Source organism: Camponotus floridanus, unplaced genomic scaffold, assembly GCF_003227725.1.
Source record: "Camponotus floridanus strain SB8 unplaced genomic scaffold, Cflo_v7.5 scaffold52, whole genome shotgun sequence".
In the NCBI taxonomy this organism is placed as follows: Eukaryota; Metazoa; Arthropoda; class Insecta; order Hymenoptera; family Formicidae; genus Camponotus; species Camponotus floridanus.
Window position 1 is genome coordinate 919,865 of NW_020229681.1, and position 12,806 is coordinate 932,670.

Below are 12,806 nucleotides of genomic sequence, written 5' to 3' on the forward strand. Positions count from 1 at the left end.
ATAATATTAACATTTACGTAAAATTTTTAAATGTGTTAAATATTTATATTATAAATGTGATTTTTTTATTTAAAAAAGATATATATTTTGTATGAAAATATATATGTAATAAATATATGTAATAAATATATGTAATAAATATATCAATAAAAACAAAATAAATTATAGACTATAACAAGTATGTCTTAATCTTCAAACAATAACATACAAATATTATTTTTTTGTCTGCATAAATCTGTATATATATATATATATATATATATATATATATATATGTAATAATTTTATCTAATAATAAAATATATTTATATAAATTCCTTGTAACAATGCTTGCAGCATATGCCATATTCTGTGCGAGTTTATCTTTGATATCAGATTCATGAATGCTGACTATGTGTTCGTGATGGCCTTTGCTAAGTAATTCTTTCAATAAATTTAACACTATTGATGACTATTTGATAGTATGGATTGTAATAGTAAAATCGATAATGAGTTTGACATTGTCACGAGTCTCATTAAAGTACAATAAAAAATCAGTTTTTTAACATAATTAAGATATGTAATATGAATGCCTTTTACTTCACTTGCTTGCTCACAATTGAGCTTCAAGCTTGAATACACCAATCTATTCTTTAATGCTTATATTACCTGATAGATCTTCTTATCTCTCTTTTCTTTTCTCTTACTCTTTTAGTCTTGCAAAGATTGCTTTGATTGAATGGCAAGGCCACACAAAGTTATTAACCTACATAATGATAGTGCTTGTAAACTTATTATTTTCAAGAATTTTATTTATTTTTCTTTGAAATTGTGTGAACATAATAAAAATAATAATGATTTAATAAATAAAATACATAAAAAATATTATTAACAATAACGTCACATATCTTTCCTTAAATATAAAAAAGTACCATCAAACAATATTTTATTTTTCAAAATACTACAGCATAATTATCATATGTAATTTACTGATATATATTATTTTGTTAAGTTCAGTTATTTTTAGAATACAATCAATATTTCTTAATTATCTATTCGTTCTCGCAACTATGCATTTTTTATAAAAATATGTTATATTCATTATATTTTACTATAACATAATGATAGAGTTCAAATACGTCAATTTAAGTGCAGTTTTTCTTTAAATAGTTTATTAATTTCGTAAGCATTCAAAAAGTTACATAGAAGTTATATAGAAGTTAGATAGAATAAGTTACATAGAAGTTAGGAAGAAATCAATCATATCTGAATAATATATAGTGTTGTCGTTACGTTTGATATTACTGTTTAGAGATTAAATGAAGATATTATTGACATAATCTTTATCAGCAATAATATAATGATTGTTCATATTTAATGCGTCCAAAATGATATACAACAGAATAATAACACAATTCATTTGTAAATGTTATGATGCTTCTTGTTTAAATCTCATTTTAAGGAATTAATTATCAAATATCTCCATACTGTTTACTTTATGCTAATCTCAATTTTAAACAAACAATTAGTTTTTGCGTAACACATATATTACATATATATGATATTACAATATTAATATTTGCACAAAATTTTTATATTTACAAATGTTTTTTTTATTAAAAATGATGTATAAATATTGTACATGGAAATATATATGTAATAAATGTAAATAATAAATATACAAATAAAAGCAGAACAAATTATAGGCAACAATTTATGTCTCAATCTTCGAATAATAACACACAAATATTATTATTTTTTTTTAATTTTTGCATAACTATACCTATATTTATACATATATTCATAATAATATATACGTATTATCTTACATTAAAATTAAATTCAACATCTATTATTTTATTTGAATATATTACATTTATTTATATTTTTACATTATTATTTTTATTTATTTCTTACATTTGTTTACGTTTTTGCAATTTAGATACAGAATATACACGATTACAATAAAATTTAAATAATTTTTTCAATATAAAACGTATGGCCGACAATATTACTATAAGAATGAGAAACATGAATGCGTAAATATCGATTAGATTCTGTTCTACCCAACTTTGGGATCTAAGCGAAGATTCTAAACTTCCATGTGAATGACGGGCGGCATATTCAATCCACCAAACGGCCAAATCTAACGGCGGCACTGGTCGATCCCGAAATTCATTGGATAATCGTTTCATATTTTTTGTATAACTGCACGACAAATATTTTATCATTAGGAGCATTATGTACACTTATGATACACATTAATTAAATATGCAAATCACAAAAAAATATATGTAATAAAACATATTTAATAAAATATACTAAATTCTGAAAAATATTAATTTAAGCTATTATTATTATATAACTATAGTAACTTTTGTATTTATACTATTATTTTAAATAACATCTAATATTTAATCTTATATATTATTCTTATATTTATTTTATCACATAACAATTATTATATTAAGATATTAATAAAATCTAACCAAGATATAAATTAAATCAAATTTACTTTCAAATAACATATATATTCGCATAATTATGTGATAAAAAAGATATTATCAATAATTACAATTTAATACTATACCTTTTATTGTAAAGTACTTTTTCAAATGCGTCTAATATTGATTCTGTAGATAAAGTGGCAAAATTTAAACGAACGCCAGCCCCTTTATGTACTAATAATTCCACATTGGGTATTTGATCCACAAAAAATGGCATTCCAATCACTGGCACACCTTTCCAAATCGCTTCTTGTGTACTGAGAAGACCACCATGTGTCCAAATTGCCCTTACATTCTTATGACCTGAATATAAATGTGTATTATAATCAATTTTCTCAAATAAGATATACTGTAAGAGATAAAGAAAACAAAAATCTAATATTAATAAACATTTTGCTAGCTTGTAGATTTATTTATTAAATTTCTATAATTACGTAATAATTAACAAAAACAAATAAGAATTAAAAAATATAGATAAATATTTAGATACAAATTATATATACAAATTATATATAATTATATATACAAAAAGGATTAATCGTAAGAAAAATAAACATTATAAACATATCAAATTATAATATTTTTCGTATTTTCCAATAAATTATGAGGCATACTCAAAATTTCGTTTTGTTGTATCCATTTCACAACCATTACATTATTTGGCACTTGAAATGGCAGTTCAATATCTAGCTTCCAAATAACACGTTCTTTTAATTTTGAAAAAGCCTGTGTAACGGCTTTAAGTTTATTTAATTCGATAGATTTCCAGTTTACATTTGTTCCTAATGATACTATAACAGCTCCGTTTTCTGCACCATCAAGAAATTCACGTATGTTCTGCAATAATTTGATATATATAACAGAATAAAGACATTTTGATAAAATTAAAATATACTTTCACTTATATGTTAATTCATTTATGTCAGTCATAAATACATAAATTTATAAAATAATTATTTATAATTACATTTCAAGAAATCGACATTTTATAATTAAATTTATGATTTTTCTATGTATTTGTAAATGACTGTTAAAATAAATAATCATAAATGAATATATTTGGCATATATATGAATTTAGCGAACTATATTTATAAGTCTACTTTAACTCATTGATTAATTCATTAAACTAACTCATTGATTGATAATTGCAAATTGCAATAGTATTATGCAGAATACCGCACATATTAAAGATTATTTATTTATTGCTAAAAATTTTCAGATAGTATTTAGTTTATTTGAAATAATTATTTATTATTGTTTAATCGACTATGAATAATTAAACCTATAGAATTGGATTAATTCCGTTTGTATTAATAAACACTGTTAAATTGTTTAGTATTTACTAAGAAATCTCGGTATTAATAAGAATATCTTTTTCATAATATTTTGTATATACGATATACATACATACATATATATATATATATATATATATATATATATATATATATATATGTATATATCATCATTTGGAGATGATTTTTCTCAGCGAAAATATCGATGAAGGCCATCATTTTTTGTATGTTCCCGATTTTTGTCATCATATATCTTTGCAATTAAGTCTTAAATTAAAATTCAACTAAAATAAACTCTATTTAAAATTAATCGAAAAATGTTGTTTTGTTATATACTGTTATTATTTTATTTCTACAAAGCTTAGTTTACGAAAAGCCTCGTATTTCCAATCATTTACAATTCGAAAATTATTAGTGTCTCGACATTTTCGTTGAGGAAAAATCGTCTTCAGATGATCCCAAGAATCTGTCTTTGAAAGATTCATTTTGAGTTTTGAGACACTCTGTATATACATAAATCGAAGTTTTTGCATGTATATACACAGATCAAAAGTAAGATTTAATTCGAAATAAAATTTCAATCCGTTCTATTTCTTTAGGATGTTCAATTTTGATAGTATTTTTATCAATTTTGAAATAATAAATCTTACATCAGAATATATTACGGTTTTTTCATCAGTAGTTTGTAGTGGTTGAACATGCAATCCCCCAACCTCTATGGCGTTTGGTGGCAGCGGGATCGCGGGTTCAAATGCAGAATGAGTATTGATTAATAAAATGGTAATACTTTTTTCTAATTTATGTAACGGTCTGATTTTTTGACCTATGTATCGCTCAGCAATTCGTTGAGAGAGTGGCATGTAATAATAACTTCGTAGAAAATCGTCCACGATATAATAAATAGTATTCCACGTTTTCTGCCATAAACCTTCGGGTTTTGCAAAATCTACACATGAATAAGGTCGAACAGTCGGGTAATAAGTACCACCGATATAATCCTTGAGCCAAGGTGCAAGACCGAATGGAATGTAACCAACGACAGGCGGTTCGCCTTTAGCAACCTGAAAACAATCTATGTAAAATCATATTTCTTCATGTTTTTAAATTACATAAAAAAAACTTATTCTTAAAGAAATATATATATATATATATATATATATATATAATTATTAATAATAATTATTTTAATCAATTTTTAATCTATTTTTAAAAATTGTAAGCGATTATAATTTATCTAAGAACTTCTTCAAAATTATAATAGATAGAAAATCTATAATATAAAATAATTTATAATAGATATTTTTAAATTATGTTTTAAAAAATTTTTGTTAACATTTTTAGATAAAAAGTACTTGTAGTTCAGTTTTAAAATAAGTTCGGTTTAAAATTAAATCGTCAAAATTAATGTAATATAAATTCAAAAAGAAAATTTCTCGTTCAGAAAATATTAATTACAGATTTTTTGCTAATCACAATTATACTTTAAATATTATGATCTATTATCTATTTTGAGTACTGTTTAACTAAATCTTTAAGAGCTTTTGATTATGATTCTTTTTTTTAAATCTCTTTTTCTTTTTTCTTTTATTTTGCATATATTATGCCAAATTAAATAATTCTATGTACGTGTATTAATTGTAGCATTGTATAAGTACATAAAATTATAATTTTGTTATTATTATTATTATTATTATTGTTATTATTGTTATTATTATTATTATTATTGTTATTATTATTGTCATTATTACTGTTGTTGTTATGATTATTATTATTATTATTATTATTATTATTAATATTATCTAATTGAAAAATTAGTTTTAATTCCATTTAATCTATTAAAGTCACAGTTTAGACATATATGTACAAATACTTCATAATGGATTGTTTATTCTTACCTCCCACAATCCGTACAGACATTGAAGTAATGTAATGTCATGTACTATTACATCGAATTCAACATTTTTTATCATTTCCAAAAGTTCTTTCGCTTCTCTACTTTCTACTATTTTTTCACAAGTTAATAATCCTGTATCATATACAGTGTACATCATTTGAAATATATTAAGTTTTTGCCAATCATTTGGATTAAAATCTTTAGCTTCATGCAATTGTTGCATTATATCAAAAATCTAAAAATCACAAATATATTTTATTATATAGGACATAGTGCGGATTTTAGGAAACAATATTTATGTAAAATCGAAGATGTACGGTTGCTACATTAATGTGATGTACTATTAAGTAATATCCAAATCGTGTAACAATGAGTAATAACGTAACATGTAATGACGTACATCGCGAAAGAATTACCTAACTTCATTATTGTCTTTACCATTACCTTTATAAATTATTAGATACTACTTAAATGCATAACAGATTAACGCAGCATTTATGCGTTTTTTGCTATTTGTATGCGACACATTATCGACTTAACATACACTATCGATTTAAATTGCGCGCTGACTATATGTACGCTCGGCAACCAAAATGCCTTAACACCTGAATTTGCCCGTGTCAAGACATATTCGGATGACGTACTTTCACTCTATTATAATTGCGCATCATGACTATTTAATATCTGGCAACGATGTTTCAAAGCGATTTTACGCAAAATTCAAACTAATGTGTGACATATCTGAAAAAGTGGTTATATGTCAAATATGTCAAAATGTATATGATTAGAAAATAAGTAATGCACATTAATTATATAAAATATTAAAATAAAATACATTAAATATATAAAAAATATAGCGTGATATGAATTACACATATTAATGCCAGTTTTTTATTGTGTGTCGCAGATTTGAGGATGAGCGGCTGCTGTTCAAATATAAAAACTTAATATGTGTAATTCATATCACACTTTATATTTTTTATATATTTAATATATTTTATTTTAATATTTTATATAATTAATGTGCATTACTTATTTTCTAATCATATACATTTTGACATATTTGACATATGTCAAACCACTTTTTCAGATATGTCACACATTAGTTTGAATTTTGCGTAAAATCACTTTGAAACATCGTTGCCAGATATTAAATAGTCATGACGCGCAATTATAATAGAGTGGAAGTACGTCGTCAGAATATGCCTTGACACGGGCAAATTCAGGTGTTAAGGCATTTTGGTTGCCGAGTGTACAAATACATGTATTTGTACATATATTCAGTGCGCAATTTAAATGTATGTATTTGTGTATATACGTACATACATGTAATACATACATTTATATATATGTGATATATATATATATATATATATATATACACAAATACATACATTCACACAGAGGGCAATCTCTCGCCAAAAAAAAAGATCTTGTAGCTTACTTCGAGAACCTTTTAAAACACTATAATAAAGTATTTTTTCATCGAGTACTTTTCGAGTTACAAGGCTTGAATAATTTCTTAATTTTACATAACCCATAAAATATCTAGTAAAATATTCATTTTTTGATTATCTTATCTTAACACTTTTATGTACAAAATAATAAGAGGAATCAATTGGTGTAAAGAAAACACATAATTGTTTCGAAGAAAAAATATGTAATTTGCATTTCACAATTACATTTATATACAGGGTGTCCCATTTTAATCGAGGACCCCGAATAACTTTTTTAGTTTTGATTGTAGGAAAAAATGTTTCAGAAAAAAGTTATGTGGCTTGATGGGTGACATAAGATGGTATCTTTAGTTTGACATTAAAGGAAAACACAGTTGTTTTTAAGAAAAAATATGGAATAGTTAATTGCATACTACATATTTTTTCTTCGAAATAATTATGTGTTTTCTTTACAACAATTGATTCCTCTCATTATTTTGTACATAAAAGTATTAAGGACTAAGAAAAAGTATTAAAGACTAGAATAATCGAAAAATGAATATTTTACTAGATACTTTATGGTTTATGTAAAATTAAGAAATGATTTCAAGCTTTATAAAGTACTCAATGAAGAAATACTTTATTATAGTGTTTTGAAAAACTCTCGAGATAAGCTACAAGAATGAGTAATAAAAAATAGGAGGTTCCATTAAAAAAATTGAAGGTGGCCTTCATGTGAGCAAACAACTTTTCAAGGTAAAACCAATGATACCATCTTATGTCCCCTTTCAAGCCATACAATTTTGTCGGAAACATTTTTTCCTACAATCAAAATTAAAAAAGTTATTCGGGGTCATCGATTAAAATGGGACACTGTATATATACACGAGGATCGTTTGATAAGTTGGGTAAAAAAGCAAACAAAACACATTATTTTTGAAAAAATTTGTTATTCCTTAATATAGTCTCCATCGAGGTCTATACACTTAGTCCAACAAATTTCCAATTTTTTAATACCGCCGGAAAAGTAGGCTGTCTTAAAGCCTGCAAAATACTCGTTGACGGCAACAACTTCTTCGTTCAACGAGAATTTCTTTCCACCGAGGCAGATTTTCAAATTTGCAAACTGGAAGAATTGGCATGGAACCAAATCCGGAGAATAGGATGGATGAGGAATTAATTCGAAACGCAATTCGTGTAATTTTACCAATTATTTTTTTTTTTTTTTTTTTTTTTTTTTTCCATTTTTGTTACAACAGTCAAACCACTTGCTTCAAATGACTATCGAACGTAAACAACGCATACTTTCGCTTGAAATTTTTTAGAGAGGTACGAAAGAGGGAACTTTACAAGCAATAAGTCACCAAATGGATTGTGACGCAATTTCACGGAAATTTACCAAACTTATCAAACGACCCACGTATATATGTTTATGTATGAAATTTTATCTAAAATATATTCAAATTTCTTTTAACATATATATGCTTACACCGTATGTCATATTCTCGGCGAGTTTGCTTTTGATATTGGGTTCATGGATGCTGACTATGTGTACGTGATGACCTTTGCTGAGTAGTCCCTTCAATAAATTCATCGTCCAAACATGATGACTGGTTGACGGTATGGGTTGCACCAATAAAATCGATAATGAACTTGATATTGTCGCAAGTCCCATTAAAGTACAATAAAAAATGAATTTTTTTAACATTATTAACAAGATATATAATACGAATGCCTTGTTCACAATCGCGTTTCAAGCGCAAATGTATCAATCTATTTATATATTTGCCTTATAGCTACCTTATCTCTCTTCTTTTACTTGTTATCTTTTTTTTCTCTTACTCTCTTGTTCTTGCAAACATTGCTTTGATTGAATCTTTGTGTGGCAAGGCCACACAAAATTGTTAACATTCATAATGATAACGTTTATAAGCTTCATATTTTTAAGAATTTTATTTATTTTCTTGGAAATTGTGTGAACATAGTAAATATGATTAAAATTTAATACATAAAAAATATTATATCTTTACTTAAATATAAAAAATATGATAAGACTGTATCTTATCTTTTAAGACTGAACTCTTATCTTTCAAACTTCTTCTGAACTCTTAGCTTTCAAATTACTTCTTTTTAAGACTGACTATTATCTTTCAAACTATTTCAGCGTAATTATTTTATATAATTTATTGATTATATATATTATTTTGTTATGAATGTTCAGTTATTATTACTTTTCAAAATGCAATATTTCTTATTGTCTATTTAATTCTTACAACATTTTTAACGGTTCTTTATGAATGTTAAATTAATTATGATTTAACATTTAAATACATATAGTTATGATATAATTCAAATACAAAATCTTAAATGCAGTTTCTCTTTAAATAATTTACTAATTGTACAATCATTCAAAAAGTGAGAAGAAATTAAAGAAAGAATGAAGAAATTAAAAAGAAACCACTATCATATATTTCAATAATATGTAGTGCTTATCTCGTATCGATTTCATATTATTATTGACATTAAAAGGAAACTAAGAAGATTAACATAATATCGTCAGTAATAATGATTGTTCATACTTGATGGACATGCAAAATGACATACAACAGATCAATGACATAATTCTTTTGTCAATGTCATAGTGCTTCGTGTTTAAATATCACATGAAAGAATCTATTATCACATATCTCCATATTATTTACTTCTAATTTCAATTTTAAGGAAAGAATTAGTCATTTGCATGACACATATATTACGTGATATTATAATATTAACATTCACGTAAAATTTTTAAATTTGTTAAATATTTATATTATAAATGTGATTTTTTTAATTAAAAAAGATATATGTTTTGTATGAAAATATATATGTAATAAATATATGTAATAAATATATAAATAAAAACGAAATAAATTATAGACTATAACAAGTATATATTAATCTTCAAACAATAACATACAAATATTATTTTTTTTTAAATTTCTACATAATTCTATATATATATATATATATATATATAATATATATATATGTATATGTAATAGTTTTATCTAAGAATAAAATATATTTATATAAATTTCTTGTAACAATGCTTGCAGCGTATGCCATATTCTGTGCGAGTTTATCTTTGATATCAGATTCATGAATGCTGACTATGTGTTCGTGATGGCCTTTGCTAAGTAATTCTTTCAATAAATTTAACACCCAAATATGATGATTATTTGATAGTATGGATTGTAATAGTAAAATCGATAATGAGTTTGACATTGTCACTAGTCTCATTAAAGTACAATAAAAAATCAGTTTTTTAAACATAATTAACAAGATATGTAATATGAATGCTTTTTACTTCACTTGCTTGCTCACAATTGAGCTTCAAGCTCGAATACACCAATCTATTCTGTAATGCCTATATTACCTGATAGATCTTCTTATCTCTCTTTTCTTTTCTCTTACTCTTTTAGTCTTGCAAAGATTGCTTTGATTGAATGGCAAGGCCACACAAAGTTATTAACCTACATAATGATAGTGCTTGTAAACTTAATATTTTCAAGAATTTTATTTATTTTTCTTCGAAATTGTGTGAACATAATAAAAATAATAATGATTTAATAAATAAAATACATAAAAAATATTATTAACAATAATGTCACATATCTTTCCTTAAATATAAAAAAGTACCATCAAACATTATCTTATTTTTCAAAATACTACAGCATAATTATCATATGTAATTTACTGATATATATTATTTTGTTAAGTTCAGTTATTTTTAGAATACAATCAATATTTCTTAATTATCTTTTCGTTCTCGCAACTATGCATTTTTTACAGTTCTTTATAAACTATGTTATATTCATTATATTTTACTATAACATAATGATAGAGTTCAAATACGTCAATTTAAGTGCAGTTTTTCTTTAAATAGTTTATTAATTTGAAACGGTCCACCTTTCTCGACGCACCGGACCGGCTCGTCGGATAATCAGGATTCGAGCGAAGGGGGGGTATAAATCAACCTGTGCGATCATTTTACTAGATGTGTGTTTATTGAATGAAGTATGTACAATGTGTGTGTGTGTGTATATGCGAAAGTATAAATGTCGGTGTATTTGTTCGTGTAATAATTAAACTAGAAAGTAATATCCGGTGTACAAAAGAAAACGGTAGATCCTGCGCGGACAAGTAATATTCGACGGTCGTACGAGAAACGCTAATAACTGATACCGGACGATCACGGAATCGCGAACTTAAGGCTGCGGACAAGAAATCAAAAGAGGTACTCTGGACGGACACGGAACCTAAAGCTAGAGTTGTATCGTCGACGGGGCTGGTTGTCAGGACGGCTCAGAGATGCCGGCGATATCCCGTGCAGTCGGGCAATGTCTCGACTGAGACGCGTACAGGGAAATCGGAGATACCCGGTGGGTCGGACGACAAGTCGTCTCGGACTGGATCAGGGGAAACCGAGGACACCCGGCGGATCGAGGAACACCTCGACCTGGAGCGGTTTCGGGAAGCCGGAGACACCCGGCGGATCGAGGAACATCTCGACCGGGATGGGATGACCGACACCGAAGACACCCGATCGAGCCGAGGAGCACCTCGGCCCGGGCGAGATCTGGTCAGGATCCGGCCTCGATGCACTGGTCGTGCCGGCTCTTATACTCGGCCGGAGATCCCCTACCTGGCGACGCACTCAGGTGGGGCACGACTGCGAAAATTCGCGAATATTCGGACGAGCGACAGAGCGAAATAGCAAGCGCAAAGCGGTGAGAGCAAACGAGACAGCAAGCGTGCGAGCGAAAGAGCGTGCGAGCATGCATGGTTGCGAGCGAGATAGCGGGAAATTAGCGGGTGCGACAGACAAGCGAGTAGAGGAAATAACATATTTATTCAATACAGGAATAGTAGTTACGATGCGCGAGCGCATCGTTACAAATTTCGTAAGCATTCAAAAAGTTACATAGAAGTTATATAGAAGTTAGAAGTTACATAAAAGTTAGATAGAATAAGTTACATAGAAGTTAGGAAGAAATCAATCATATCTAAATAATATATAGTGTTATCGTATCGTTTGATATTACTGTTTAGAGATTAAATGAAGACATTATTGACATAATCTTTATCAGCAATAATATAATGATTGTTCATATTTAATCCGCCCAAAATGATATACAACAGAATAATAACACAATTCATTTGTAAATGTTATGATGCTTCTTGTTTAAATCTCATTTTAAGGAATCAATTATCAAATATCTCCATACTGTTTATTTTATGCTAATCTCAATTTTAAACAAAGAATTAGTTTTTACGTAAAACATATATTACATATATGTGATATTATAATATTAATATTTGCACAAAATTTTTATATTTACAAATGCTTTTTTTTATTAAAAATGATGTATAACTATTGTGCATGAAAATATATATATAATAAATGTAAATAATAAATAAACAAATAAAAGCAGAACTAATTATAGGCAACAATTTATGTCTCAATCTTCGAATAATAACACACAAATATTATTTTTTTTTTAATTTTTGCATAACTATACCTATATTTATACATATATTCATAATAATATACACGTATTATCTTACATTAAAATTAAATTCAACACCTATTATTATATTTGAATATATTACATTTATTTATATTTTTACATTATTATTTTTATTTATTT

General features: G+C 26.4%; 1 protein-coding gene across 1 annotated transcript; it reads right to left on the reverse strand.

Moving 5' to 3' along the window:
* Positions 1-1,891: 1,891 nt before the first annotated feature.
* Positions 1,892-8,890, reverse strand: LOC112639231 (UDP-glucuronosyltransferase 2B31-like). Its single transcript, XM_025412529.1, has 6 exons — positions 8,603-8,890; positions 5,679-5,912; positions 4,434-4,844; positions 3,101-3,323; positions 2,570-2,789; positions 1,892-2,187 (listed from the first exon to the last, which is right to left on the reverse strand). The coding sequence occupies exons 1-6, from the start codon at positions 8,819-8,821 to the stop codon at positions 1,893-1,895; spliced, it is 1,602 nt and encodes a 533-aa protein (XP_025268314.1). The 5' UTR covers positions 8,822-8,890; the 3' UTR covers position 1,892.
* Positions 8,891-12,806: the final 3,916 nt, after the last annotated feature.